At 39.8% G+C, this 25,504-nt stretch overlaps 1 protein-coding gene across 1 annotated transcript in view; it reads left to right on the top strand.

Moving 5' to 3' along the window:
* SLC35F1 (solute carrier family 35 member F1) overlaps positions 1-25,504 on the top strand; it is a 248,668-nt gene that overhangs the window by 119,879 nt on the left and 103,285 nt on the right. The window contains exon 2 of the mRNA XM_075087513.1: positions 22,700-22,875. Coding sequence (XP_074943614.1) covers positions 22,700-22,875 — 176 coding nt within the window. The remainder of the gene's footprint in view (positions 1-22,699; positions 22,876-25,504) is intronic.

Raw genomic sequence — 25,504 nt, forward strand, 5'->3', positions numbered from 1 at the left:
AAATCTGAATGAAAGAAAACAGCTGTCAGTCTTTCGAGCCATTTTAGAACAAACATGGAGCCTAGCCCTGTACCTTACCCATAGTGAAGCCTTGACTTGTGTTGACTGGGGAATGTAGTGCTTAGACCTAGCTGTTGCAGAGATATGGACTGATAGGCCTTTGTGTTATTACTGCTAAATACGTACTGCTGAATCATGAGAAGGCTTTTACGGAAAAAGCCACTGAGAAGCCAAGCACTTTTCTGCCAACAGCCTGAGCGGGCTTTAATTCCCATTGACTTATATAGGAGGGTATGGCAAGCAGCATCCCGTGACATGAGGCACTATATTTGGTTCTTGTACATTGAATCACTCAAGCTTCAACATGAAAGGCAGCAGTAGGACAAGTTGTGGCTTGGCAAGTTTGGACTGGACATTAGAGAACGCTTCTTTTCCAGGAAGGTGTTACAGGAACATGTAATCCAGAGAGGTTATGGATTGTCCATCCATGGAGGTTTTTACATCTAGGATAACCAAAGACAAAGCTGATCTGATCTGCTCGTAGTGATAGTCCCTGTTGTGAGCAGAAGGTTGGACTAGATGATCACCAGAGATCCCTTTGAATCAACATTTCTATGATTCTGTGCTTTTCTCAGTAAAATTATATGAACTATGCTCTCATTTTCACTACACACTCTTTCTGAAAGATCAAAGTATAAGCCATTATTTTTACAGGAAAGGTAAACCAGAATCAACACACATTTTTGTTTGATAAAGTGCCAGCCTTTTTAATAGTGAAGATAAGGTTTATTCCCTTGGATCACTGAAGAACAATACAACTGTTATTTCAGAGAAGCAGTGGGGAGAATGATTTTAATTTGAATCCGGCTGTTGTTACAATGAAATTCAAAAGGCAGCGTGGGCCATAATAAGGAGCTAAAAACCTGTGGTTCAATAGTCAGTATTGATTTCTCTGTTATTGATTTCAGGGAAGCCAAGATTTCTTTCTATGTCATGAAGAGCCTCACAAGGACTTTCCAGCAATTAATTTCGTTTTAAGTCCTTCTCTGATGGCTCAAACAGTATTTTTAAATTGATTACACTAGTTCTTTGTGCAAAGATGATTTTTTTCATTTGTAATAGATTTAAAGAAGTATAGACTTCTTGCATGTTCAGGTGCAAAACCTCTGGTTTGCCAAAAGAAAATGAGTCTTTTATTACCAGGACAGATCAATTAGACCCATGTAACTCTAATAAGCTTTCTCACAGTTATAACATTCTTTACCTGCTGTGAGAAATTATTAAAAAACTGTTATTCTTCCCTATCTTGAAAAACTTCAAAGTCTAAGCTATAGAAGCACAACCCCCACTGATCAGCATAGCAAAGTATTCATCCCCATGCAAATTACATTTTGGAAAACATTATTCAGTCCATACAGTGAAAGATCCACATGGATGGATAACAGCGAAACTAAATTTGATTTGAACTGCAGTGACATTTTCTAGGGGTTGAACATTTCCTGATATTTAAGGGAGCTGAGAAATGCCACCGGTCTTGGCATTACTTGTATTTGAATGGATTTCTCTGATTGAGTGCAAACATTCTTTAGGTATTTCTCTGGTCTTCTTTGGGTACCTTTTTTTAGTTTGTCTGAAAAGTGTTTCGTAGCATTTCTTAGAAGAGCATCCAAAATATTCTACCTTCCAGTCAGTTGTGCTTTCATGACTACGTTTTAAAAATCAACAGAAAGACTTAAAATTTATAACCGATGAAAGAAAATGAAAGCAGATGGGAATTTCTGTGCAGAAAACGCTGAGGACTTTAGAAAGCATGTGAGGGGAGGAGAGGCAGAAAGCAGGAGAAGAACTGATTTTGCTTTGCTTGGGGCTTGTTGTTGGTGGTGTACTGCAGGGAAACGAGGAGTTGTTTGCTCATTTTGTTTCAAGAGAGAAAACAGAAAAGGAGAAGGGTTCTGAGAAAAATCCAGGCAGTGTATTGTATAGCAATGACAAAATACTTTCTGTTCCAGCAGTAATTGAGGAAGATATAAGACTGAAGCTGGATGCTTGTAAATGAGCGATGAAATGTGCATCCAGAGGAGCACTCTGTGCTGCTAATGCTGGTTTGCAGTGAAGAGGTTCCAGAGAAGAGGAAGTAAGCTAGTGTTGTACTGGTTTATTAAAGGCCAAACAGGTGATCCGAATATTCCTTGTCCTGTCACCTTGCCATTGATCTGAAATGGCAGCAGATCTGGGATCTGATTAATCAGATGTTAAGGAAAGGCTAAAATAATTAGTTCTAATCAATGTGGGTTTATGGTTAATACCTTTTTTCAAAATAGCTTTGTGCCTTTTTTGAGGTAGTTTCTAGTTTAGGGACAGTTTTGAAATTGTGTATTTCGACTCTTCTCAGTCTTTTCAACTTGGTATTACACAACTTTTTGATTAAGAAAGTAGAATGATCCAAAATCAACATCATACATGCATTGAATGGTTTTAAAACTGGCTTAGTGGCAGTTTCTAAACCTAATTGTGTTTTTTGAACAAACAGGATGATGAATTGCATGCTATTTTACCTTATTATCAGTGGATGTGGAAGAAATGGGAAAATCATTCCACATGAAATTTGCAGATGACGCAAAGTTAAAGGCGATGATAATAGTTAACAGAACAAATTTCTGTACAGAGTGGTCTGCCCTGATTGCTGTGGACAAAATGCAAGAAAGCAGTAGGAGTTTGTATGAGGCCAAGTAAAAGGACTATATATAGGAGTAAATAGTGGCCACGCTGATAGGATTGTTGGCTTTATCCCAGGAAGCAGTAACAGAAAGAGTTGAGACGTTTTGTGTGTAATTAGCAGGGTATGACCTCCTACTGTGAGTGTGTGGTGCAAAAGGGATAATGAGATTTTTTGATATGTGAACAAGGGAATGCTGAGGAGGAAGACTACATTAGCACACTTCTTGGTTATGGTGTGACTGGTTTTGGGACACTGTGTCTCATTCTATTGTTCAAGACTGAAGAATAGTGATAAACTAGAAAAGATTAAGGGAAGAGCCACAAGAGTGCTAAAAGGAAGAATACTTTAGAGTGAAAGGCTGAAGAAATTTGGCCTGTTTAATTAAAAATAAGACTAGAGGGTGACTTGATAGAGTTTTGTATGTGTTAAGCAAAAATTGGTAATAGAGCATCAGGAAGCAGTGGTAGAGTAAAAGCTGATGCTAGAAAAATTCCTCCTAGAAATAGTAGACAGATTTTTAATAGTTAGATTATTAATCTCTGGAGCAACTTGTCAAGTCTCTCCAATGATGGACATTTTTAGGACAATATTGGATGCCTTTATAAAATATGTACTCTGATTCAAACAGGAATTAATTTTGAGAGGTCTCATGGCCTGTGTTATGCTGGAGGTTAAACTAAAGAGTTGTGTGGATCCCCACTGACATTTTAGCTTTTTATAGCTATAGTCTTTTGCTGGAACTTACACACGGCTCAAAACACTAAGATGAAAAGAGAGAAGTTATAAGTACCTGCAGTAATTGTATTCATTTTAGTTTTCTTTAAATACATGTTAGCTGTAACTGTAACAGACAGCTTCACAGGAAAAAGCTTTGTTTGCAAAAAAGCATTTCACAGTAGCTTCCTGACCAGAGGCAGGTTAGCCAGGATGCCAGGTCACTCCAAGCATGGTAGGTTACACAGTCAGCCAGCTGCTGGTCCCTCATAAAGCTCTTCTGAGAAACTGATTTTCCTTCAATGTATTCTAAGCTATATTTACATTTTTCCAGCTAAACTAGAAGTTTATAGATAGATTTGTTTCCTTTTTCTGTTTCAGCTTCTTTTCGTATAATAGATAGTTGACAAAAACATAATATGACTTGGTGGTAGAAGGTTGAAATTACAAAAATTCATGCAAGAAATAAGGTTCAAGTAAGCATTTCTTCAAACAGCTTAATTAGGAATTTGATGGGTTCCCATACCCTGAAGTAAAAAAAAACTGGATGTCTTTCTGAAAGAGGCTTTTGTGCAAGAAGTGTTGATTTTGATCCTGGAGCTGCTCTGTAGAGTGTTTCGGTGTGTATTATACCCAGGGTTGGATTGCATGAATGGATTGTTTCAGTTTTAGTTTTAATATAATGGCATGAAAAGTATCAAGCTGTGTATTTTTCTAAATATCCTCTACTGCTTGGGTTAGCTGTTTGATGTGAAGCTGCCTGAATGCTAGAATTAGGATAAAAAGAATTTTGTTGGAAAAATGAAGGAGTTCAAACAGGCAAATACTAGACTTCTTAAGGAAGCAATGGATAGGAGTTATGAAAAAGTAATTTAAGAATAATTTGGAAATTGCATTCTGCTCATCTATGTCTATGCTGCGATGGTTTACTCTTCTCAAAGTGATTTTAGGATTAGATGTTACCTTGAACATTGAAAGGTCTGAGATAGTGCGTGCAGGAGGAGAGTTTGAGACTATTCACTAGCAGGTAGACAGTAAAAACCTACTGAGATATGAAAATATGGAAATGTTATTTCTTGGTACTAGATGTGGAGTTAGCTGGTGTAAGGAGTTGTTTCTTCTCTGGGATTTTCTTGTAAAATTGTGGACCTTACATACTTTGGGTATGAGATTACGCTTGATGTTTGTTTGCTTGATAATGAAACAAAAAAGCACTTACCGTGGCAATCTGAGTTGCTGTTTTCTCCAGGGAATTCTCAGTGACAAGAAAAACGTTTGGCAGCTGAGGCTTTCAAGCCTGACTCAGATTTCACTTTCAAGGATCTGTTTTTCTGTGTGCTTTTTCAATTGATTGAAATAAGAAATAGGGGCATAGAACCAGGTTCACCTGTAGTGAGACTGAACATGCCATCATTGAATTTTGTCAGTGTAAATTTCTCCTGCAAGTTACGTTCTGACCTCAGTACGTGTATATTTGTAAGAAAAAAATATTACCTATAAAACCCCATGTGTATAGATCACAATTGTAACTGTTGTAATTGTATCATAGAATAGAATCACAGAATGGTTTGGGTTGGAAGGGACCTTTAAAGGTCACCTAGTCCAACCCCCCTGCAGTGAGTAGGGACATCCTCAGCTAGATCAGGTTGCTCAGAGCCCCGTCCAACGCGACCTTGAATGTTTCCAGGGATGGGGCATCTACTGCCTCTCTGGGCAATCTGTTCCACCAGTGTTTCACCACCCTCACTGTGAAAAATTGCTTCCTCATACCTAGTCTGATTCTACCCTCTTTTAGTTTAAAACCATTATCCCTTGTCCTCTTGCAACACGCCAACTGTCTGCAGAACAAGTTCACCAAGGTAGAGGTTTGCTTTTAAAACACACATTCTGAATTGCATTCAGTTCCTCTCCTGAAATGCCAGGAGGAAGATGGAAGAGATGAAAAGAATGGATAAAATAGAATGCTTGAGCTGAATGGGCATAATATTTAAATGCCTAATAAATTTCATCCAGTTTCTTCAGAACTGTTTCTTCAGTCAGGAGCAGGGGGGAATGGGACTGTGAGACTCAGCCTAAGCTGTGTCAGTGAAACCTTAGAAGAAGGAAAGCACAAAGCTTCAGGAAACTGAAAGTCGATATAACCGGGCAGTGAAAGCATTTTTATTACAAAGAACCAAAAGCCATCACACCACAAAAAGTTCACTGAAAATGGAAACAAGGAAGCTTTAGCTTTTCCAAGAAAATTGTGAAAAATAAACCATAGTTACAAAGAGACAATATAATACTCTTTTCTTTGAGGGATGAGAAGGTCTTGGCCACAAGGAGTTAGGAGGGGTGGAACCACCAACACTGGTGGGCACCTTCCACTGAGTTTTCTTGTGGAAACTCTATTTTTGTGTTGCCTCTCAGTTCCCCTTCTGCTTCCTACATAAAGGAAGGCTTTCTGGTAGGTGCTCAGAGAGTCCTTTCTCTGAGATTTTATGACCTGAACAAACACAACAGTCATTACTGGAGACTAAAATGAGGCAGGGAGAGTTGAAGATATCCATGGTAGGTCTGTGGTAGAACTGGGAATAGATGTTGGTAAAAAAATCCCACAGTTAAAGAGCTCTTCCTGCTTTTCCTTATCCCCACTGTAAGGGTAAGACCTTTGGACCAAGGACTGTAATTTCCATCCCACAAGCCAGGCTGGACCAGTGGAATGCTTCTTCTGTCTGGCCTTGCAAAAATAGTCAGACACAATAGAAAGCCTAACAGATGCTTAGCAGAGGGTCAGAAGATGTAGGGTTGATTTTTTTTTTAACTCCTTAACACTGCTGTGACACAAGCTCAGCAGGCAACGTGGCCTCAGCATCATTGCTGCTACACCTTCCAAGTTCCCAGTGTCAAGCACAGGCAGAGGGAGGGCAGAAGGGTCTCAAGGTGAGACATACTTGTTCCTGTGGTTGTGTGAGGCTTGCTAATGTTCCCCCACATCCATCCGCAACAAGATCTCCTCCACTCCGTTCAGGGGTTGACCTTGGCTGGCCGGTAGGTGCCCACCAAGCTGCTCTCTCACTCCACTGATTCAGCAGGACAGGGGGAGAAAGTAAGATGAAGAATTCATGGGTCAAGATAAAGGTAGTTTATCCCAGCCAGACCCAATATGACCCCCAAGGACCTTGTAGACAGGTTGTTCTAATCTTAGCGATTTCTTCCCCTTCTCACAACAGAGCCAATTTCCAGCCGTTCTCATTTCCAGACACTCCTTCTGAAATACAGCAGTGCACCCTCCCAACTGAGTAGTCTGGGAGTGCCCTAAACATTCATTAGACTAACCCAAAGATTAGGCAAGCAATTTAGCAAAGATTAAACAAGCGATTACTTTGATGGTCTTCATTGATTTGGTCGTTCCCTGTGCTCAGTCAGCAGCTTTCAGCACCCCAAGCAGTCCCATCTCCATGCTTGGACATGAATTGTTTTGAGCAGGTCGTGCAGACAAATTTGTAGTTTTATTATTGTGTAAATGTGATCTTCATTTGCTCAGAGTGTCATATGTACAGAGCTGTAAAAACATTGACCTTTGTGCAAGGTTTTTGTTGAAATTAATATTGCTGTTATTATTTCTTCCTTCTCAAAATCTTGTTTGAGGAAAAAAATGAAGTTTAGACTCCCAAAATAGTTTGTTCCACAGTGTGAATCGGATTTTTCATTCTGATCTCTGACAATGAAAAAACATTGTCCATTCTGCCACAAGTGCTCTTTCTTGAACTGAAATATTCTTCTGGAAGGAGTGGTTGCTGAAGCCACAGCTGTTGAACTGTTTTAAACTAGCAGAGGATAAATTGATGATATAATGAGTCTTCCTAATCTCTAATTTCCATAGTTTGATGAATTTCAGTATAGCATGTTTCATTAATATTATATAAGAAAATGATTTGCAGACAAATTAAGTGGTTGACACAGGTACTAAATAACAAAAGCATATAAATTAAATTCAAGCACACAATTAATTACAAGATTAATCTCTCTCATCTGGTCCCATGATATGTCTCAAGTATGCCTGCATATACATAATCTTATTAGTTGAGCATGAAATTATTTATATGTACACCTTAATATGATGGTGATGATATTCTGCACCTCACATAGTTGAACAGTACACACAGGTGAAGTGTGATACTTCCCAATAGGGTAAACTGAAAACTAGCAAAAAATAGTATCTGGTTCTCAGATTGCTCTCATGTTTGAAGGGTCGTATACTACCTACCTTTGCATGGTAAGATGCATGCAGTAAGGAAGGTATAACAGCAATGTGACATGGTTTGATGGCCACTGATACCAAAACTTTCCCATTGACTGCCACTGTTTTGTTAAGATAATTTCCTCTGTGAAGGCCTCTGATGTCTGTCCCGACACTTGGCCTAGTCGTCAGACTTAGGGAGCAATGGGAAAATAGCCATAATGACAAAAAACCTCCTCGTTGATTTCATGTAAAGCTGAATGTTTGAAGGGCCATTGTCATGCCAAATTTAGTTTTTGTGGGTAAAGATGTTTTTGCAGCTGCAGTCTTCTATGATGTCCTTTCCATCTGTCTTCCCAAGAAAATAAATCTTTATATACAACAGAATCTGGAAGAGCAAAATGACATCCCATTGGGTAAATCATATTCATTGTATTTCACAAGTCTCAACAACTTTTCAGTCTTGTTCTGGATTTCCATGCTGCTGCCTGGGCAGGCCACCAGGATGTTTTGACCTGCAGCCAAATTTCCATGTGGGGAAGTGAGGGGTGAGTGCAGTGGCCTTTAGGAAAGCACACTCCTAAGTCACGGTGAGCCCTGACTCAGCCTCAGGTCACTGGTGGTGGGAGCTCCCAAAGGAGTTGCTTCTGCTTAACTCAGATATAGACATGGGTCTGTGTGTTCCAACTGGGCTTTATGAGAAAAAGCATTTGACTTATACAGAGTAATTGAATTACAATTGAGTTAAATTTTAGTTTAATCCATAAGTAAACTAAGGAAGGGAATGAAAAGGTAATTATTTTTTTTTTTACATCTATGAAGTATTTAGGTGCTTTACAGCCCCATGTGGCCCTTGTCAGATAATCCCTTCCACACATAAATTATCCAGTGCATGTTGTTCAGAAGCAACATGTAGGGTACCTAAAACCATGTTGTGGTATGGCCTGCATGAAAATAACCCCTTAACCCAGCGCATATACTGCATATGATGGGTATGTCATTTGATTCACTCATGCAGCTTACGAGAGAATTTCTGCCTTTTCTTCATTTTTCTTTTATTTCTTACTAGGAAAAAAAAAAAATGGAAAATTAAATACATATTGTTACAGTGAAATCCTATTTAATGGCTAACTTTGAATCCAAAAGGCAAGGAAACAGAGAGCTAGGGCTGGGGTTTCGTCCTTCAGTTAAAACTGCAGCCTTAGACACCTTTTGGAGGGGTGATTTCTGGAGAGCAAATGCTATTGAGTAACACAGAAATTATTCCTCTTCTGTTTAATGCTAATGGTGGGTTTATGCAGTATTTTTGTAACAGTAGCTGTGTAAAACTTAAGAACAGAATGTCTCAAATGTCATGTGTGCACAGAAAATGATTTAATCCCTGATTTTTCCTCACACTTTTCAACTGTCAGACTGACCCGCTGCTCTCTTTGCTCCAAGCACAGATCTAAAACATGCTGGGAGGGGAAATAAAATAAACTTGCCAGCTGAAGGTTGTGACCACGTTTGTATATGGCTTGGAGGCAAAAGATCCTCTGCTGAAGGAAAGCAGTTGGTCTGTGAGGAAGCCTGCCTGCACCCCAGTGGACTTTTATTCTGTTTTTGAGAAGCCATCATTTTGGAGAGATGCCTGAGCTGGAATGACATCCTCCATGGCTGTCTTCATAGGAGACAAGCTTCTTCAATGGGCAGTTTCAGCTTGTCCAGGCTGCTTCCTGATCCATGTGCATGAGGGTGAACCAATACAAGTGTCACTGGTGAAGCACTACATGGAGAGCAACCCAGGGGATAATACAGGAGTGCCATTTTCCAGTGCCGGGAATGGGGAAGTTGGCACACCTGAAGGATTAGGGGAAGAATGGAGCTATGCCTCCTCTGGACCCACCACTGTCAGGAGAGTAGTGGCCTTCTGATTAGCTTCCCAGCATAAAATGGGAAAGCCTCATGAGGCTGATCTCATTTACTGCAGCTGGATGTTGATGCTGATCCATGTTCTCCTGGTTCAGGAGTGCATTTTGGCCTGCTATCGCCCTGTGTATGGGAAGGAGATGGTGTATTGGCCAGGCACACTGAGGAGACCCTCAGTGGCCTGATTACAGCCCGTTCATCACCTTTGTGTGACTCCACAGCTCAGTGCCGTATTATACCCAAATCCCACTAAGATAATCTAATGTACATGATTGAGTTTTCTTTTATTTTATTGCATATCTGAAATGTAGATGCTAATATTGTGAAGAAATTGCAATAAAGCAACCTGGGAGGCAAGAAGCAGAGGCAGATCAATGCTCTGTCAAAATGTCAGGCTCGATTTAACTCCTGCAAGAGGACCTTATAGCTCCCCTTTCTTCACAGGTTTCATTTTACTTTAAGTGAGTCATCATTCTTATCCTTTAGATCATTGGTGGCTGCGGTCATACATTTGGCACTACAGCAGGATCCTGTAGGCCAGAAATTTCTCTATCCTGACCCTGTAAAAATCTGCAGCTGACACCTTCCCAGATCACTTCCTTTTTTTTTTTTTTAATTTCAAACACCTTGCAAGTTTAAACCTTGTTAAAAAAAGCAGAAATTAGATCAGTGCCCTTATGTTTTTTCAGCTGAGCCCATTCCATCATTGTGTGTCAGGTCTGTAGTAAATTTACAGTGTTGACAGAGGCAGTCATGCTGTTTCACCGAACTGAAAGGAAGAGAGGAAGGGAGAGATTTATCTTGGAGCCTGAGGGTAGAGCAGTAAGCCAGAACCATTGCACTCATACCTAAAAATGAAGAACTTTGTGTTGCAGATAGATGGACTTTCCATTTAGCAGGAGGTGAATTATCTCTAGTTGTAACTTCCACTCAAAATATCTTTTTTCTTTTTGAATTGTATGAAACAGAAGTTTAAATACAGATGCAGAAGTTTGGGCCTCCCATGTACTCCCATGTTGGGTAATGGCCATCACTGCTGTGTAGTGAGCAAACAGCAAAAGCAAGGAGAGGGAGAAGTACCTGCACTCCACATCCCTTTGAGGAGGCTGGTGTTGCAGTGGCCCCTTTCACCAATTGCTTCCTTTTCTGCAGACCTGTAGGATCACTGAAGTAGAAAAGGAGAAAGGACCTGTGAAAGCAGCTATGGGTTATCACTGGGTCAGTTCTGGTCACCCAAGTTGAAATGCCTTAGAAGGACCTTGTTTTCAGAAAGGACCGGTAGCAGACATAGAAGAAAACTTGGCACCTTTCAAGTCCTGTAAGCAGGGCACTCAAAATTGGTTCCATCCCTGAAGTATTGACTTTGCCCAGATCTGCAGAGGGATGTTGAGATGGTGATGTTGAGCTTTGTTACCATAGTTTTTACATGATAGCTCTTGCAACAGAATTTGTAAGCCTGAGTTAAGCACTGTAATTCCCTATTAAGGGAAACCAGCTGGGCCAGGAAGTGTGTAGCCTACTGAAATCCCTCATTGCTTCAACCCTGGGGTAGTTACCTACCTAAACCAAGAATTCACTTTCCAGGTGTGCCTCAGTACTTCCTCTGGATCTGGAGCACAGATTCTCTTCCAGAAGGTGGTACCCCGCTCTGTGAAACAGCCGAACCCTTAAATATTTTGCCTATGTGGCTTCAGTGGTCTCATTCTGAGGACTCATATATTCTACATCCTGTGGTGTATTAACCACCAGATTAGAGGTAGATCTGATGGGGGTGTTCTCTGTTCCTCCTTAATGAAGTTATGCCACCATGAAACTAAGTATGCAGGCTTCACAGGGAAGAAGAGGGTAGAGAAAGACACTCAGCCAAAAGGGAAAAATCCTGCCTCTGTGAATTAAAGAACTGCTGAGAAAAAAAAATTGTAAAATTTTAATGTCCTTGTGTTTGTCATAATATCCATGAGCAAGCAACTTTGAGCATTACTCCTGCTTGAGGGGCTGCAGAACGAGGCAGCAGCAATACTGACACACACATGGGAAACAGTGAAAGAAGGTCAGGGCCTTGAATAGTTGAAGTCAGAATAAGCCACAGGCACATGAGCATCTCTGCTTTGAAGTAGCTGGAGATGTGGGATAGTTGCAGCAACTTAGTGCCATCCTTGATGAAATGCTGATGTGAGTATCCTTTGTCTTTCTGTACCAGGGGTGCAATTAAGGGCCCAACATGCAGGGGTCAATTTCAGGACATTTTTATTAAGGTTTCATTTAGGGGTTTTAAGCATGTAGACAATAGTTGGAACTTACTGTAAAGAGGATTCAAATTTATGGGATTTGCACATGCATACTTGGGGAGAAAACATGACCACTGAAGCAGGGATTTTTCAGTTTTTCTGTGTTTCAATGTTATTGAAAACATCATTGATAAGTTCCAGAAAAATTGCAAAAAAAAAAAAAAGTGATAGCTGTGTTCTGAAGTGTTACATATAGTTAGTTTCAGCCAAGCAAAAGATTTTACAAAAGCCAGGCAAATCAATTTGATTTTTAAACAAAAATTTTACATTAGATATTAAATGCTCGCTATAATGAACATTGAATAATTAATGTTATTTAATATCTGCATTTTGCAGATGTGCTGATATTAAAAAGAAAAAATGCTACATCTTGTAATAATTGAACTAGTAGTTTTAGTTATCCCAAAGCCAGCCACAATCTTTACAGACACACTTCGCACTTTCAATATTCATACCTGTCAGTTTTTTAACCTGTAATTTTATTGGAGAAACAAACTATAATTGCTTTAGGTGCCTAATTTTGGGTGTACAGCCAGTACTCGGAACTGCATACAGGTAGAGTTATACATTTTACAGGGACAGTAATTCAGGAACGACTTTTGCAATTTTCAGGAACATCAGGAAAAATCTGAAATCATCCATCATACCATCATACATACCATTTTCTAGCAACTCTATACCTAATTTTCCAAGCACATACTTCTTGTTTCTGACAACACTGAATTAAGTTGCAGTAGCGTCTATCACTTGAGGAATCTTGAGTCATTTAAACTTGTTTTCCATCAGATCGTTCAATCAAGATTGGCTTATCAGTGACAGGGATATAGTAGGAGCTGTAATGCTTTTCACCTTCTTTATCAACTGTCTCTCAATAGCTGTAAGACTTAGTCCATAAACCCCCGTCAGTTTAAACTGTATTAGCACTCTACAGTAATAGCAGGAGAGCAATAACAAGTGATGTTGTACTTAGGGCACTAGTGAGCTATTTTTCTTGATGCTGGGAATCATCCAGGTCTATTACAGTAGGCTCTCAGCTCCTCTGAGAAAACTGGGAGCTAATGATGATCTTAACTGAACTGAAACTTTTAAAACTTTCTCAGTTATCTAAAGATGTTCATCACTGTATTTATAATGTCTTGAGCCTCAGGCATAAAAATGACTGCAAGTGAGATGAACTAATGAAATTTGGCAGAGAACTTCGTTTTCTCCAAGAAAGTTGTCAGTCCTTCAATGTCCCAGTTTCTTCCAACAGCTGAAAGCTCAAACTGGTGCAACAGAGTAAGAACAAATGTCTATCTCATAAAAAGACATCTATTTGTGTGCTTTGTTTTTGAATTATAAAAATAATGATCAGCATCCTAATGACTGTGTAGGTTTCATAGACTAAAATGTAATATTTTCAGTAGCTGTCATATTTCATATGAAGTTCTAGCCTGAGGAATTACAGCGCACTCTTTATCTATACCTGAGTCACTTATTCTAAGACTGTAATCTCACTTTTTAATTTAATTTCTGGCAAATTAGGGAAGAAGAGTTACTTGTTTAAAAGTACTATATTCCTCAATAAGTGTTTATAACTAGTTTTGTAAGCTTTTGTGTGGCAAGTTAATTCTGTCATTTATTATTCCAATCTAGATCAAATCTTTAGATTTAGGAGTCTTAATTTTTCTAGTCATACTTGGGTGGACAGTGACAATTTATAGAAGTTTATGGGCTGCAGCTAGCTTCAGTAATTTTATTTGGCCAAAATAACCTGAAATAAAATTATTTTATTGCATTGTCATCTGTAATTATATTTTTTATTCCATCAGAAAGATTGGAATATTTTCAGTCTAGCCAGTACTCCTTAGACTGGGAAATTGCCAAGAACTGTGCAGGGAGAGACCTTCATTCTTAAAGACAAAAAGTCTGTGGTGCTCCAAGTCCTGTGATTCATAGCTGAAAAAGCACTAGGAGATTGCTGATTGGAAGGCCCCTGGCTGTTTCAAAACTTAGGTATGTTTTTAGGATAAACTTGGTTTCTGTTCTTTGTTGGCTCACTGGTGGGATGAAGCTATTAACAAGTTGCACCAACACATCCCCCCATCTCCAATTTGCCTGTAATGATTTACCACTAGACTGTATCAAGATAATAGCATGGAAATTTTGTCACCACCTATCCTTTGCTATTTTAAATGTATTTCTTATTTAAAAATAAAAATCAAAATCCTACTGCCTTCTTTGCACTTAGAATCAGTGCAGCAGCCTGTCTCAGCAGTGTATTGCTAAATATTAAGTGCAGGGGTAAGTTTTATATCTGTAAGAATAGTCTTTAAAAAATTCCAGTTCCTTTGTTACTAAAGAATTGTAAACCACACATATTTATGAGCATTTGTGTGTGTGTGTGAACTTGGGGTAAAAGCTTATAATAATGAAACCTATTTTGAAGAACTGCTGTAATTGGCAATATACAGGAGTTGGGAAATTTATTAGGTAAATCTCATCTTAAGAAACTGCTCCAGAGACTCCCAAGACTTGCTGAACATGATACTGCTTTGGTTTTATCCGAAGCCAGCAATCTGTGCTGGTTCCTCAAGCTGTTACTTGAAAGCAGCAGAGCCTGAGTCAGCCACAGCTTTGAGGCAGATGTACCTAGACCTTGAATTTTAGTGAGCTCCCCCAAACAACTCTTAAATTCAAGCCCAGTTGTATTCGAATGAAAATTAGAACCTTAATGCTTTAAATAGAAAAACCTCAAAGCAACTAGGAAAGCCAAAAGAAGAATAAGAAAAGCACGCAGCTCCTTCCTTGCCCAGTGTGTCCTTCCAGTCAATGCAGCAACTGCCAGGGCTCCTCCAGCTCGTGCGAAGCACCAGCCACGTGGCCAGGTCTGGTTGTCCCTTTCCTGCTCCTCAGGGCCATCCCTGGGACGCTGCCTGAGCTGCAGCCCTCGGCTTCACACGGTGACTCTCCCCTGCCTGCACAGCCTTCTCCCTGGAGCCACCGAAGGTCAAAACAACCCCACTTCCCTCCTTTGGGGCCTACCCAAGTCAGTGACTTGTTACAGACACGTCATGGGTAACTGGGAACACGCAGATACAGCCGATACCATGCTGTATGGAGCACGGTAATAGGGAGCTTTGCTCCACTGAGGAAATATCTGTAAGGTTTGGTCTGGACTGGAGCTCAAATAAGGAGGCGGTGGTGAGCTGGGGAAGTAGAGAGAGACCAAGAAGGCACAGAGTTCCCCTCCCCAGCTTAAGGCGTAAAGACTTTTAACTGCAGTGAGAAGGACTTGATTTTGTACTTCTGGCCCACCTGGAAAGGATCAAAGCCTTGGTTTAAAAAAAAAAAAAAAAAAAAAAAGTTTTTTAGCTTATTTGGGATACAGAGCAGAAAACAGGTTAGGAACTCATGGGCAGTGTTTTACCCCTCTGCTGGCCTGGGCGTCGCGGCCTGGAGCTCTTCAGACAGCCTGCATGTTTGAGAGTTTGAGGTGTGTGGAGTCCACAGTGTTGTCCTCTCATAAAGAGACTAAAGCGTGCACATTTGGAAAATAAAAAGCTAATCCTTTCAAGATACTGCAGAGAATCTTAATTTCTTTTGAGCATCAGCGGGAGCTTGAGGTACTCAGCAACTCACCGTGTAGAAAATTCATCCTTTCTGCTGAGATCCAGTAAAAAGCCTATACATCGTTTAAACGCATCAGAAGATTTCAAAATAACGACTCAGTAGGAATTAAGTGATGGATAGGCTTGGTGTTGCGTGGGTTTCACTTTCTGATTTGTAAGTTAATATTAGAGTTACTCATATTCTAATGCAGTATATAAGTTTAGCTGGGATTCGGGCTTTGGTATTTCACTGTTCAACAATGGCTTGATGCTTATATTCTGAAAATATTTTAGGTTGGTTTGTTCTTCCTTGCCAGAAATATTAAAAAAATCTTTTGTTCAGACCTTCAAGACCATTATATTTTCTTGAGACATCATCTAGTATGATTGTGGAGGACGTACACTGTGGGAGTAGTTGACTAATAGAATAAATGTGGTACATGTACCAATGGTGTTATTATTACTATATATGTGGGGGAACTTTGTTGCTCTTTAGTGCTATGAACATTTTATTATAGAATATTGTGACTACTTCTGTAAATTGCTCTAAAGTGGCGTGCAGCAGCTTTGATGCATTAATTGAAGATACTTGCTGCAATGCTTACCTTATTGAGAGAGGTGGAGAGGAGGGACGGGTTGCATGTACCAACTTGTAGAATTTCTCCCCTGTGTAACACTCATGTCAGAATAACAGGTAAATAAGAAAAGATGAGTTTCTGTGCAAAATTAATGTAGAATCATGTTCTCTAGATGCAATTGATTTCAGAGCGATGCAGGACTAATAGGAGGCTTCATATACTTAGACCTATTAGAAATATCTGCAGCTTTAGCTTTCAATGAGAGGTCAGCTCATTGTCCTGAAAAAATATTTTACCAAATCTTGTTAATTTATTCTTTCACAAGCAGCCTATTAAGCGTGAACAGCAAAATATGCAAGTAATGTGCCTGGCCTCATTAAGCAGCCATTCAAATGCGGGGTGGTGTGGGAACTGAGGCACACAGCCACAGTGGAAGCAGCTACATCCCAGGGGTGTTTGGTATTTGACATTTTGACATGTGTGCCTTTCCTCTGGTAATGTGTGTCAGCATTTCTGTAGGTGTGATAGCTGTTTACAGTAACATGCCACATCTACCTTTAAGCATGTAAATAAATTTGAATGGATTCTTATAGGGGCATAACTTCAGCTCACTTTGAATCAAAGTAAAGTTTTTAAGACCTCGTTTTATTTTTCCTTGCGCTTTTATAGAAACACAATAAAATGCACTCAAGTGAAGAAGCTTGGCAAAATCACAGTGCGGCGACAGACATCAACTTTGCTATAGCATAGCAGTAATCAGTCTCTAAATGAAGCGTATCTGTTTTTTCTTTTTTTTAAGTACACACTTGGAACATTTGGTGCAATAACACTATATAACAGTCATAACCATCATGAAGAAAGCATGGTCCTGCCTGCAGGCCTGCTCTAACGGTGCTATGGAGCAGCCTTTACAGATGTGTTCCTCTAGTGAAATCTCAGCTCAGGAAACAGACTGCGAATCTCTCGTCTGCTGGAGCCTGTGGCATGCTGAAGGGTTAACACACCTCATGCTAGAGATTAAAAGTAGCAGTAGCATCTGTTCTTTACCCTCTGAGGTACTCTTTAGCTGATGCAGTGGGGACCTATCAGCGGAAAGAGACCAAATAAAGTACAAAATAGAGGAGGTAAAGCAATTAAGTTAAAAGAAAACTGACATGAAGAGTGCTTTAAAACAGGATTTAGTGTCAGAATAAAACAGGCACGAATGTTTAAATTACTTGGCCACCCTTTGCATGTCACTGATTCTCCAGCATATGGCAGCTGTGACATTGTGTGGCCTCTTCTGAATGTTGGACTGCATCGATTTTGTGTTGTGAATGGTGTTTTAATGTTCTGGGGAGGACATGGAAATGCAGTAATAGTCAAAGCTAAATGTTTTATCTTATGAAAAATAATTACAGGAGAACCTGAGGATAGCTGTTGAGTACTTGATGTCATGCCAGTGGGTATGTGCTAGGAACCAAGCACTAGCTTTGGAGTTCTTTGATATGAGAATGTCTGCCTTCAGAAGTTTATGGTGTTATCATGGCTGATAAACAAGGAGAAACTCAAGTGACAGAAATTTCTGTATGCCTGGAGGAGCAAGTAAAAATGATGCACAGCAGCTACCAGCCCAGCCATTTAAACAGAATTAAATGTCTCTCAATGCAAAGATGAGGCTTTGTCTTCTAGCTCCACTTCTGAAGAGGTGATAAAGAAATGTTGTTTAATTTCTGTTAGGATATAATGAAAAACCCGTGATAGATGCCTGGCAGTGTGACACCTGGAGGTTTAGGGGTAATTCTGACCTACTTCTTACTTCAAAATACCCATCTGACTCAATAGGAAGTGTTAGACAGATTAACTAGCAGTCATGGCTATAGTGAAATGAACTTGATTGGTTCCAATGCAGGATTTTAATTCAAGCAAAAAGTATTCAATTGGTGGTTTACAGGAGAAGAATGCCTTCTATTTGCTCTGTATTAGTGGATGACTATCAATAGGATGAGAGGAAATGGCCTGAAGTTGTACCAGGAAAGGTTTAGATGGGATATTAGGAAAAAATTCTTCTCCAAAAGGGTTATAAAGCACTGGAACAGGCTGCCCAGGGAAGTGGTGGAGTCATCATCCCTGGGGGTATTTAAAAGATGTGTAGATGTGGCACTTGGGAACATTGTTTAGTGGTGGAGTTGGCAGTGTTAGCGGTTAGACTTGATGATCTTAAAGGTCTTTTCCAAACGAAATGATTTGACCATTCTGTGATTCTGTGCATTCATGGCATCAAAGTTCAGAGACAAGCTGAAGATCTTTCCCTGTTTTAACTTGGCTTGAGAAGATGCTGCTGGTCTTAGTGAGGGAAAATGGGATTTTTGAAGAATTGCTTTATTTTGGTTTAAAAAGAATACAAGTAGAGAAATAGAATAGCACTCAACTAAAGAGAATTTGGACCCTGAAAGGCCGAAAACCTTACTTTTATAAAGCTTTCTGCAGTGAGACTTTTTTTGGTGTTCTGTTTGAAGGCCCTCAAACCATACAACTTTTCTTCGAGATATGAATGAATGTTGCTTCCTCAGTGAATGAATGTACTACTGCAGCCAGCATGATAGACCAAAGGCTTAGGGAAGAAGTCATCCTTTGTTCCAGTCCTTTGTGCCAGGTGGCGGGGCTATGAAAACCAACAGGGAAAGTGTTGCAGATAGGAGCCATGTGTTGCATATTTCAATGGTATTGTGATATTTAGGAGATACTGAGTGCCAAAGATGACAGCAGTGAGTTAGTTGCTTTTTTCCTCTGTCTAAAGGAAATAGTAGGTTTTCCACAGCCATTGAAAGCTTCTTTTCAATGTTTGCTTGCTGCTTCTTCTTAAAAAAGAGCGTGTATGTTATTATTCTTATCTAGGTATTAAAGGCTCAGGAGCTAAGACTCTTGTATTATTAGATCATTGTCAGCAGGAAAAATTACATATAGATAATGCTGTCAGGCATTTTCTGTACAATTCAGGCATTTTACATTGGTTATTAGGGTTTTCCAAACGTTGTATTATTTTGATGCTGCTGACATTGTCACTAATTAAAACAAATAATTTAAGATTTGCTTCTACTTTTCTATTTGGAGAGAGATTCTGCATGGATTCACCCAAGGCAAAATGCAGCATTTTATTGATCTTGTGCTTTGGTTTGTCTTACTTATTCATTTCACTTGTTTTCCATGCTAGTGATTAGTGTCAGTTGCAGCCTACACTGATGAGGGGAGCATACTAAATCTCCTGTGCTGCTGCTACATGTCATTCCTGTCTATAGTGGACATATCTTTAGGTATGGCAGGAGAGTTAATGTGGGCATGAACAGTCTTAGGAATAACTATACTGTATAAAATGGATCATCTTCGCTTGAAGTCTGAACGCTTCATGGACTTTTGAATTAGTTCTGCTTAAACATCTAACTTACGCTACTCTTTGCACTGACGAGAGAAGAGGAGATTTATCTTTCTATGTCATATATCATCAGTGAAATTTTTAAATTCAGACTGGAGGAGGAACACAACAGCTTGATTTCAGAATGAATTTTCTTACATAATTAAAAATACCAAATGTGTGCAAAAATCAGAGACAAGCACTACATGTTCAATATCATTTATGCAGTCAGCGTTTTGAAAGCCGGTGGCGTTGACAGTGCTACTTGCACTGGTCTTCCAAAAAGTAGTTTTCTGCATTTTTTATGTTCTGTTATTATCCAAAAGACAATTTTTACTTAAATGCTATTTCAAGCTACAGGGATTATACTCTGATCCACATCCAACCTTTATCTACAGACTTGGAGGTGTCCAAGTTCATAGTCTTCATTCTTGTCTGTGTCTGTTTTTACTAAACTCCTAATTACCCTTTGTCTTCATCAGTGACTTAAGTAATACAACAGTGAATGGAATTTTTGACATATTTTGTAATTGACAAAAGATATTGAAAGGTGTTCTAAATGACTTCTTAGGAAGAAGACCATAAAATTTGAATTACCTTGAATTACCTTCTTGTTTGTCTCTCTATGAAATGTAAAACATAGAAACTGAGGACAGGAGAGATATATATATATATATCTAAAAACAAAGCTGTAGACAGCTGCTTGAATTCTTTAGGAAAACTGCCACTTGTAGGTGTAGTTGAATGACTTGCCAAAGAATCAACTAAAAAATACGTCTGTTTTATAAATTGTAAAATGGCAATGACAGAATCAAAATGTACTCCAGAGAGGGCTATAGTTAGCATATACAGCCTTGAAAAATGACCTGGTGTTTTTCATTTTTTGTTCGTTGGATTTTTAATACAGAGGTCAGTACTGCCTGGTTAAGCCAGTGGTGTCCAAGAGCTAACTGCCATATAGAGCAAGGAATATATGATGGGAAAATCCTTTTAGGAGTGAGGATATATTTAGCTTTCTGTAAATCTAAGTAGGATTCAAGATGCTTTTTTCCAGAATAGATGCCATCCCACAATGGATGTAATACAACATTCACTCATGGGCTTAGCTGAGATACAGAGAACAGCTAATAACCACCTGCATCCCATGTAAAGCAGGTAACACATTTAGAGATACAGATTTGCAAACATTTAATTTACTAATGAAATAAACTACAAAAACCGCAGTAGGCAAGAGGACAGCCCTGTGTGAAACTTCATTGCAGGAGAAGGACATAAGAACCACTATCCAACTCAATGAAGAAATGTAAACAAGTTTACAAGATTAATATGTGGATTTAAATTGCAGTCACTATTCAAATTAGCTACTCCACATCAACAGTATAGCAGGTAACGGCAGGAAGTTAGAATCCATAGTTTTGACAGCATTTGCATCGTAGTCTCAGATGTCATCTCTGTGGAGTACGTTTGTTTCCCATGGTTATGTTTCACAATAGAGTGAGTAAGTTGAAAGTGGAGGCAGCAGTTGTGGAATCTTACTTGCTACTTGTCCAGCAGTCTCCCGTCAAAACAAGGGGTTTAGCACAATAAAGTTTGTTCTCTTACCATGTGTGTCAGGGTGTTTGTCAGCGAGGTATGTTAGCTGAATATAACTACCCAGCCTCCTGTGCTTTCCAGTGTCTGTTTGGTTGAATCATGCCATGGCTGACACTGAGACACATTAGTGGGAAGATTGTTTATGAGAAAAAGGGAAACAAATTTGACACTTGAGTTTACCAGGAAAGTTGTTGCAGGAGCACAGATGCTCATCGCAGCTGAATATGCACAGCCAAGGTCAGGGAAATCTGTCAGGGAATGCAAAGCAGCCTTGAAGCAATTTTTTTTTAACTGTCTGGCAGAGGAGAACACACGTGAAATACTGTTACAGCTGAGCAGAGAGCTGCCCTGCTTCCTTTACTCCCTTAGGATTGCCTAAGCCCCTTTCCTTGTACCAGGCTCTAATGAGACATTGCTTCTCTCCCATCTTCCCCAATCTTTTGTGGGTTCTCCCAGGGACCCTACAGCTCCTCTTTTGTGGGGGCTGGTGACAGTGACAGCAGCAGCCGGCCAGGCTTGGACTAAACATCCCCTTCCAATGTCCTTTTGCTCTCCCTTGCAGTCGTCGTGCTTGCTCCTCTTCCAGTGTGTTAACTGTGGAGCAGGCTTGGTTAGCACGAAAGTACTGACACATGGGAAACCTGGGAAGCCTCTTAAGGGTAATTTAAAAATATACCTATTCCTGTGCTGTGGGTATAGGGGATCATGTGACAAAAATTGCAAAAGGAGGATTGTTTGGGCTGAGTTGGGCTGTGTGGTTAGATAATAAAGTTCTGAGAGAAGAGTAAAAGAGACAAAGGTAGTTGGAAGAGAAAAGGATATCACTGAGAAGACTGAAGAAGGGATGTAAAAACAATATACACTGTAAAAGGATGGGCTTTCAGATATAGCGATTTCTTGAGTAAAGAGGAGAAAACTATAGGAAGACAGAGAACACGCACAAAAGGAACAACTATCAGAGACCTGCGGCAAGAAAGAATGGGGAACATTGTAATAGCGGGATGCAAAGGAGACTGGAAAAACAGATTAAAGCAAGAAGCCAAACCAGAAATTTTTAAGAACGGGAAGGAGACAGAAAGGGAAGAAAGTGAAGCCTCCTGCTCCCACGAAACAGAAGGGGAAGTATGCAGTGACAAAGGTGAAGGAAAAGATACATATATTCGTATTGTAGATGGAAAGAATAGTTTATATGGTGAAATAGAGATGAGGGGAGGGAAGTTATACGTTAAATTTATGTTGATGGTGAAACACAATAAAATCCTTTCTCTTATTTTTCTCTACTTTGGCTACTAAGTCCTGGAAGAGCTGTGATTCCCACTCTGTCTGAATGATACTCCTGGGTCTTTCAGTTAGGGAAGATGCTTGAAGGAAGCAGTGCTGTATTTTGGTTGTTAAACTACCATTTATCCTTTGTGAAATGTGAAATGCGAAATTAAATGGTAGAGATGTACCATCTGCTATTGTTTAATATGTGAATAAAAGCTAGTATGTTTGGGCAATGTTTAAGCCCGCGATAAGAGCAGAAATAATGGAAATGTTATGTTGGCTGCACCCAGCAGATCCCTTATTGACTGAAGCACTGTGATTCTTCTCATGTCTTAGCATTGTCGAACGTGAATCCTGGAGGAGGATGAGCATTTCCTCCTTGGCAAGGGGCCCGAGTGTTTTATGTCTGTGTTTTTCTCATTCCTTTTAGGGATCTCTTGCTGTCCGTGGCACTTGGCCAGGTACTCTCCCTCCTTATCTGTGGCATTGGTCTCACGAGCAAGTATTTGTCAGAAGATTTCCATGCCAACACACCTGTTTTTCAGAGCTTCCTCAATTATATCCTTCTATTCTTGGTCTACACAACAACGCTGGCTGTCAGACAAGGTAAGTGCCTCTCTGAAACTGTTTTGTAGACAACAGCGAGGGTAAAGGCTTTTGCAGAACAACAACAAGCAATGTAATTTAGACACATAACCCATTAACATTTGTTACATATTTACATTACCTAGTAATAAGTATGGGACTGAAAAAATCCAACAAATCTTCATTAGCAAGGAATGAATCAGTAGATATCAAGGACAGTGGTACAAAAAACAAAGCAAAAAGAAACATCGGTACTTTTCACTTCCTAACTGTTCTCATGGGAATGCTCCTCTTATACCTGCCTCGCAGGTGCCACATCCACACGCTCAGTGTTTGCTTTCGATTTGACTGCATATCTTTCTTGGAAATATTAGTATGCTTTACGTCTTACATAGGCTAAGGAAAGCTTAGATTTAAGCAAAGAAGAACTTGCTTGTTCTAGTTGCTAATCAAGGCAATTCAATAGTTTATTGTTAGGAAAAAAATAACAGCCAATTTTTAACCATTGCAGAGTAGGACATAAAGGGGGGGAATTCAAGGTGCTGTCTCTCTGGCGTGCTGGGTGGGAAGAGCAGCACTACGGTCCTGCCACTGCTTTGCGACAGGGCCTGTGTAACCAATCTGACCTCCAAAGTGAGAAATCCATTATAGTATGTGTTGTGGTTTAACCCAGCAGGCAGCTAAGCACCAGGCAGCCGCTCACTCACTTCCCCCCCTCCCCACAGCGGGATGGGGGAGAGAATTGGAGGGGCAAAAGTAAGAAAACTCGTGGGTTGAGGTCAGAACAGTTTAATAATTAAAAAAAAAATTGTGATGAAAAGAAAAACAATGACAGAGAGAGAGAAAAACAAAACCCAGGATAAAAAAGAAGTGATGCAACCACTCACCAGCCGCTGACGGATGCCCAGCCAGTCCCCAAGCCATGATCACTGCCCCCTGGCCAGCACCCCTCAGTTTATATACTAAGCATGACGTCTTATGGTGTGGGATATCCATTTGGCCAGTTTGGGTCAGCTGTCCCGGCTGTGCCCCCTTCCCAGCTTCTTGTGCACCTGGCAGAGCATGGGAAGCCAAAAAGTCCTTGACTAGTGTAAGCACTACTTAGCAACAACTGAAACATCAGTGTGTTATCAACTTTATTCTCATACTAAATCCAAAACACAGCACTGTGCCAGCTACTAGGAAGAAAATTAACTCTAACCCTGCTGAAACGAGGACAGTGTGCTTTGGTACTGTTCATCAAATGATCCTCTGTTTGACAGTCTATGTATAATAGAGGGGGTTTTGTACCTTTCTTGCCCATCCCTCCCTTTGAGATTTCATGTCTGGATGAGGTCTGGGAGGTGAATGCTTTTAAGCACATTTCTCACCCACTCTATTTTTGTAATAATTTTATTTATTCAAGTTCACAGAACACATGGATTACAAGCAAACTAAAAGAGAAAAAATATCATCTGCTTTCCTGACTTGGCTCTCCTGACATAAGGAGGAAAAGAACTACAAAATGTATTAGGCCATGGTACCTTTATCAGCATACTGAGAGGTTCGTGTTTTCTTACAGGAACAAATATTTTTGGATTGTTCTTTGATGTCACATTTTTAGTGATGTGGGAACAAGCCTGACCCTTAAGTTCTTCACTCATAGTACAGTTTTGTGAAACAATACTATAAAGCGTTCCAAAACAGAAAGGACTTCATTTCCATGCAAAATAAGGAACAGTCAAAATATACCACAGTGCTCCAGCACAAAGTACTTAAATGTATTACAACTTAAGTTTTGTAAACCTTGGTCTCCATTGACATTTTTCAGAAGCGATGAAGGCCAATCTGGTGAGGAAGTGTCAGCTCTTATATAAGGAGAGATTGCTCATGCAGTGTTACTGTCTTGGTTTTTCAGTTTGTGTAGGGGGAAACATCACCACATGCTTTACTCTGCAAAAGGTTTAAAACGTATATGAGTAGCATCTTCCTGGAGAACCATGTTTAAAAATAATTCTTCTGAGTATAGGATTGCCTAGATGTTCACAAGTTCTGTCCCAGAAATGTCCTTCTCAGGACTGATTTAGATACTGTGGAAGCCAAGTCCCTGTGACTTTTAAGTAGGTTTTACTTTTTTGAAAATGCTAGCTTGTGAGTGGATATATGGGCCAGCATACGGCTGTGCATTACAGGGGTTTATTTAGAATAACATTTGACACCTGGTATATATGGACATTTCAAAAATGCTATCGAGCACTCTGTTTTACACATATAAAAATATGTATTAAAACTGTACTTTATAAATAATATTCTGACTGTTTAAAGACGTAGTGGTGGACTAACAAGAGTTTGTCAGAGCTCTCTGTTGTGCCAGTAAGATAGGTTTGGGAAGCGAATAGGGAAAGTGTTACGGATGTGTGAAAAATATTTTCTGGACATGTGAGGAGGGTTGGGGAAGGTGTTTGAACAGGCCTGTGGTTGAATATAAACCATACAAACAACCAGAGTACAACGTAAAGTGTACCAGTGGAATAGTCTGGAAAAGGAGCTGTCAAAAAAAGAAAGATGGTTGGGTCCAAAAAAATCCAGAACAAAATTGGCTACAGAAGCAGTGAAAGCGGTGATCCAGGCACTCAGCATAACAGTCCTGCTGGATGGTATAGCACTATGC

Source organism: Phalacrocorax aristotelis, chromosome 3 (assembly GCF_949628215.1).
Source record: "Phalacrocorax aristotelis chromosome 3, bGulAri2.1, whole genome shotgun sequence".
NCBI classification, from domain to species: domain Eukaryota; kingdom Metazoa; phylum Chordata; class Aves; order Suliformes; family Phalacrocoracidae; genus Phalacrocorax; species Phalacrocorax aristotelis.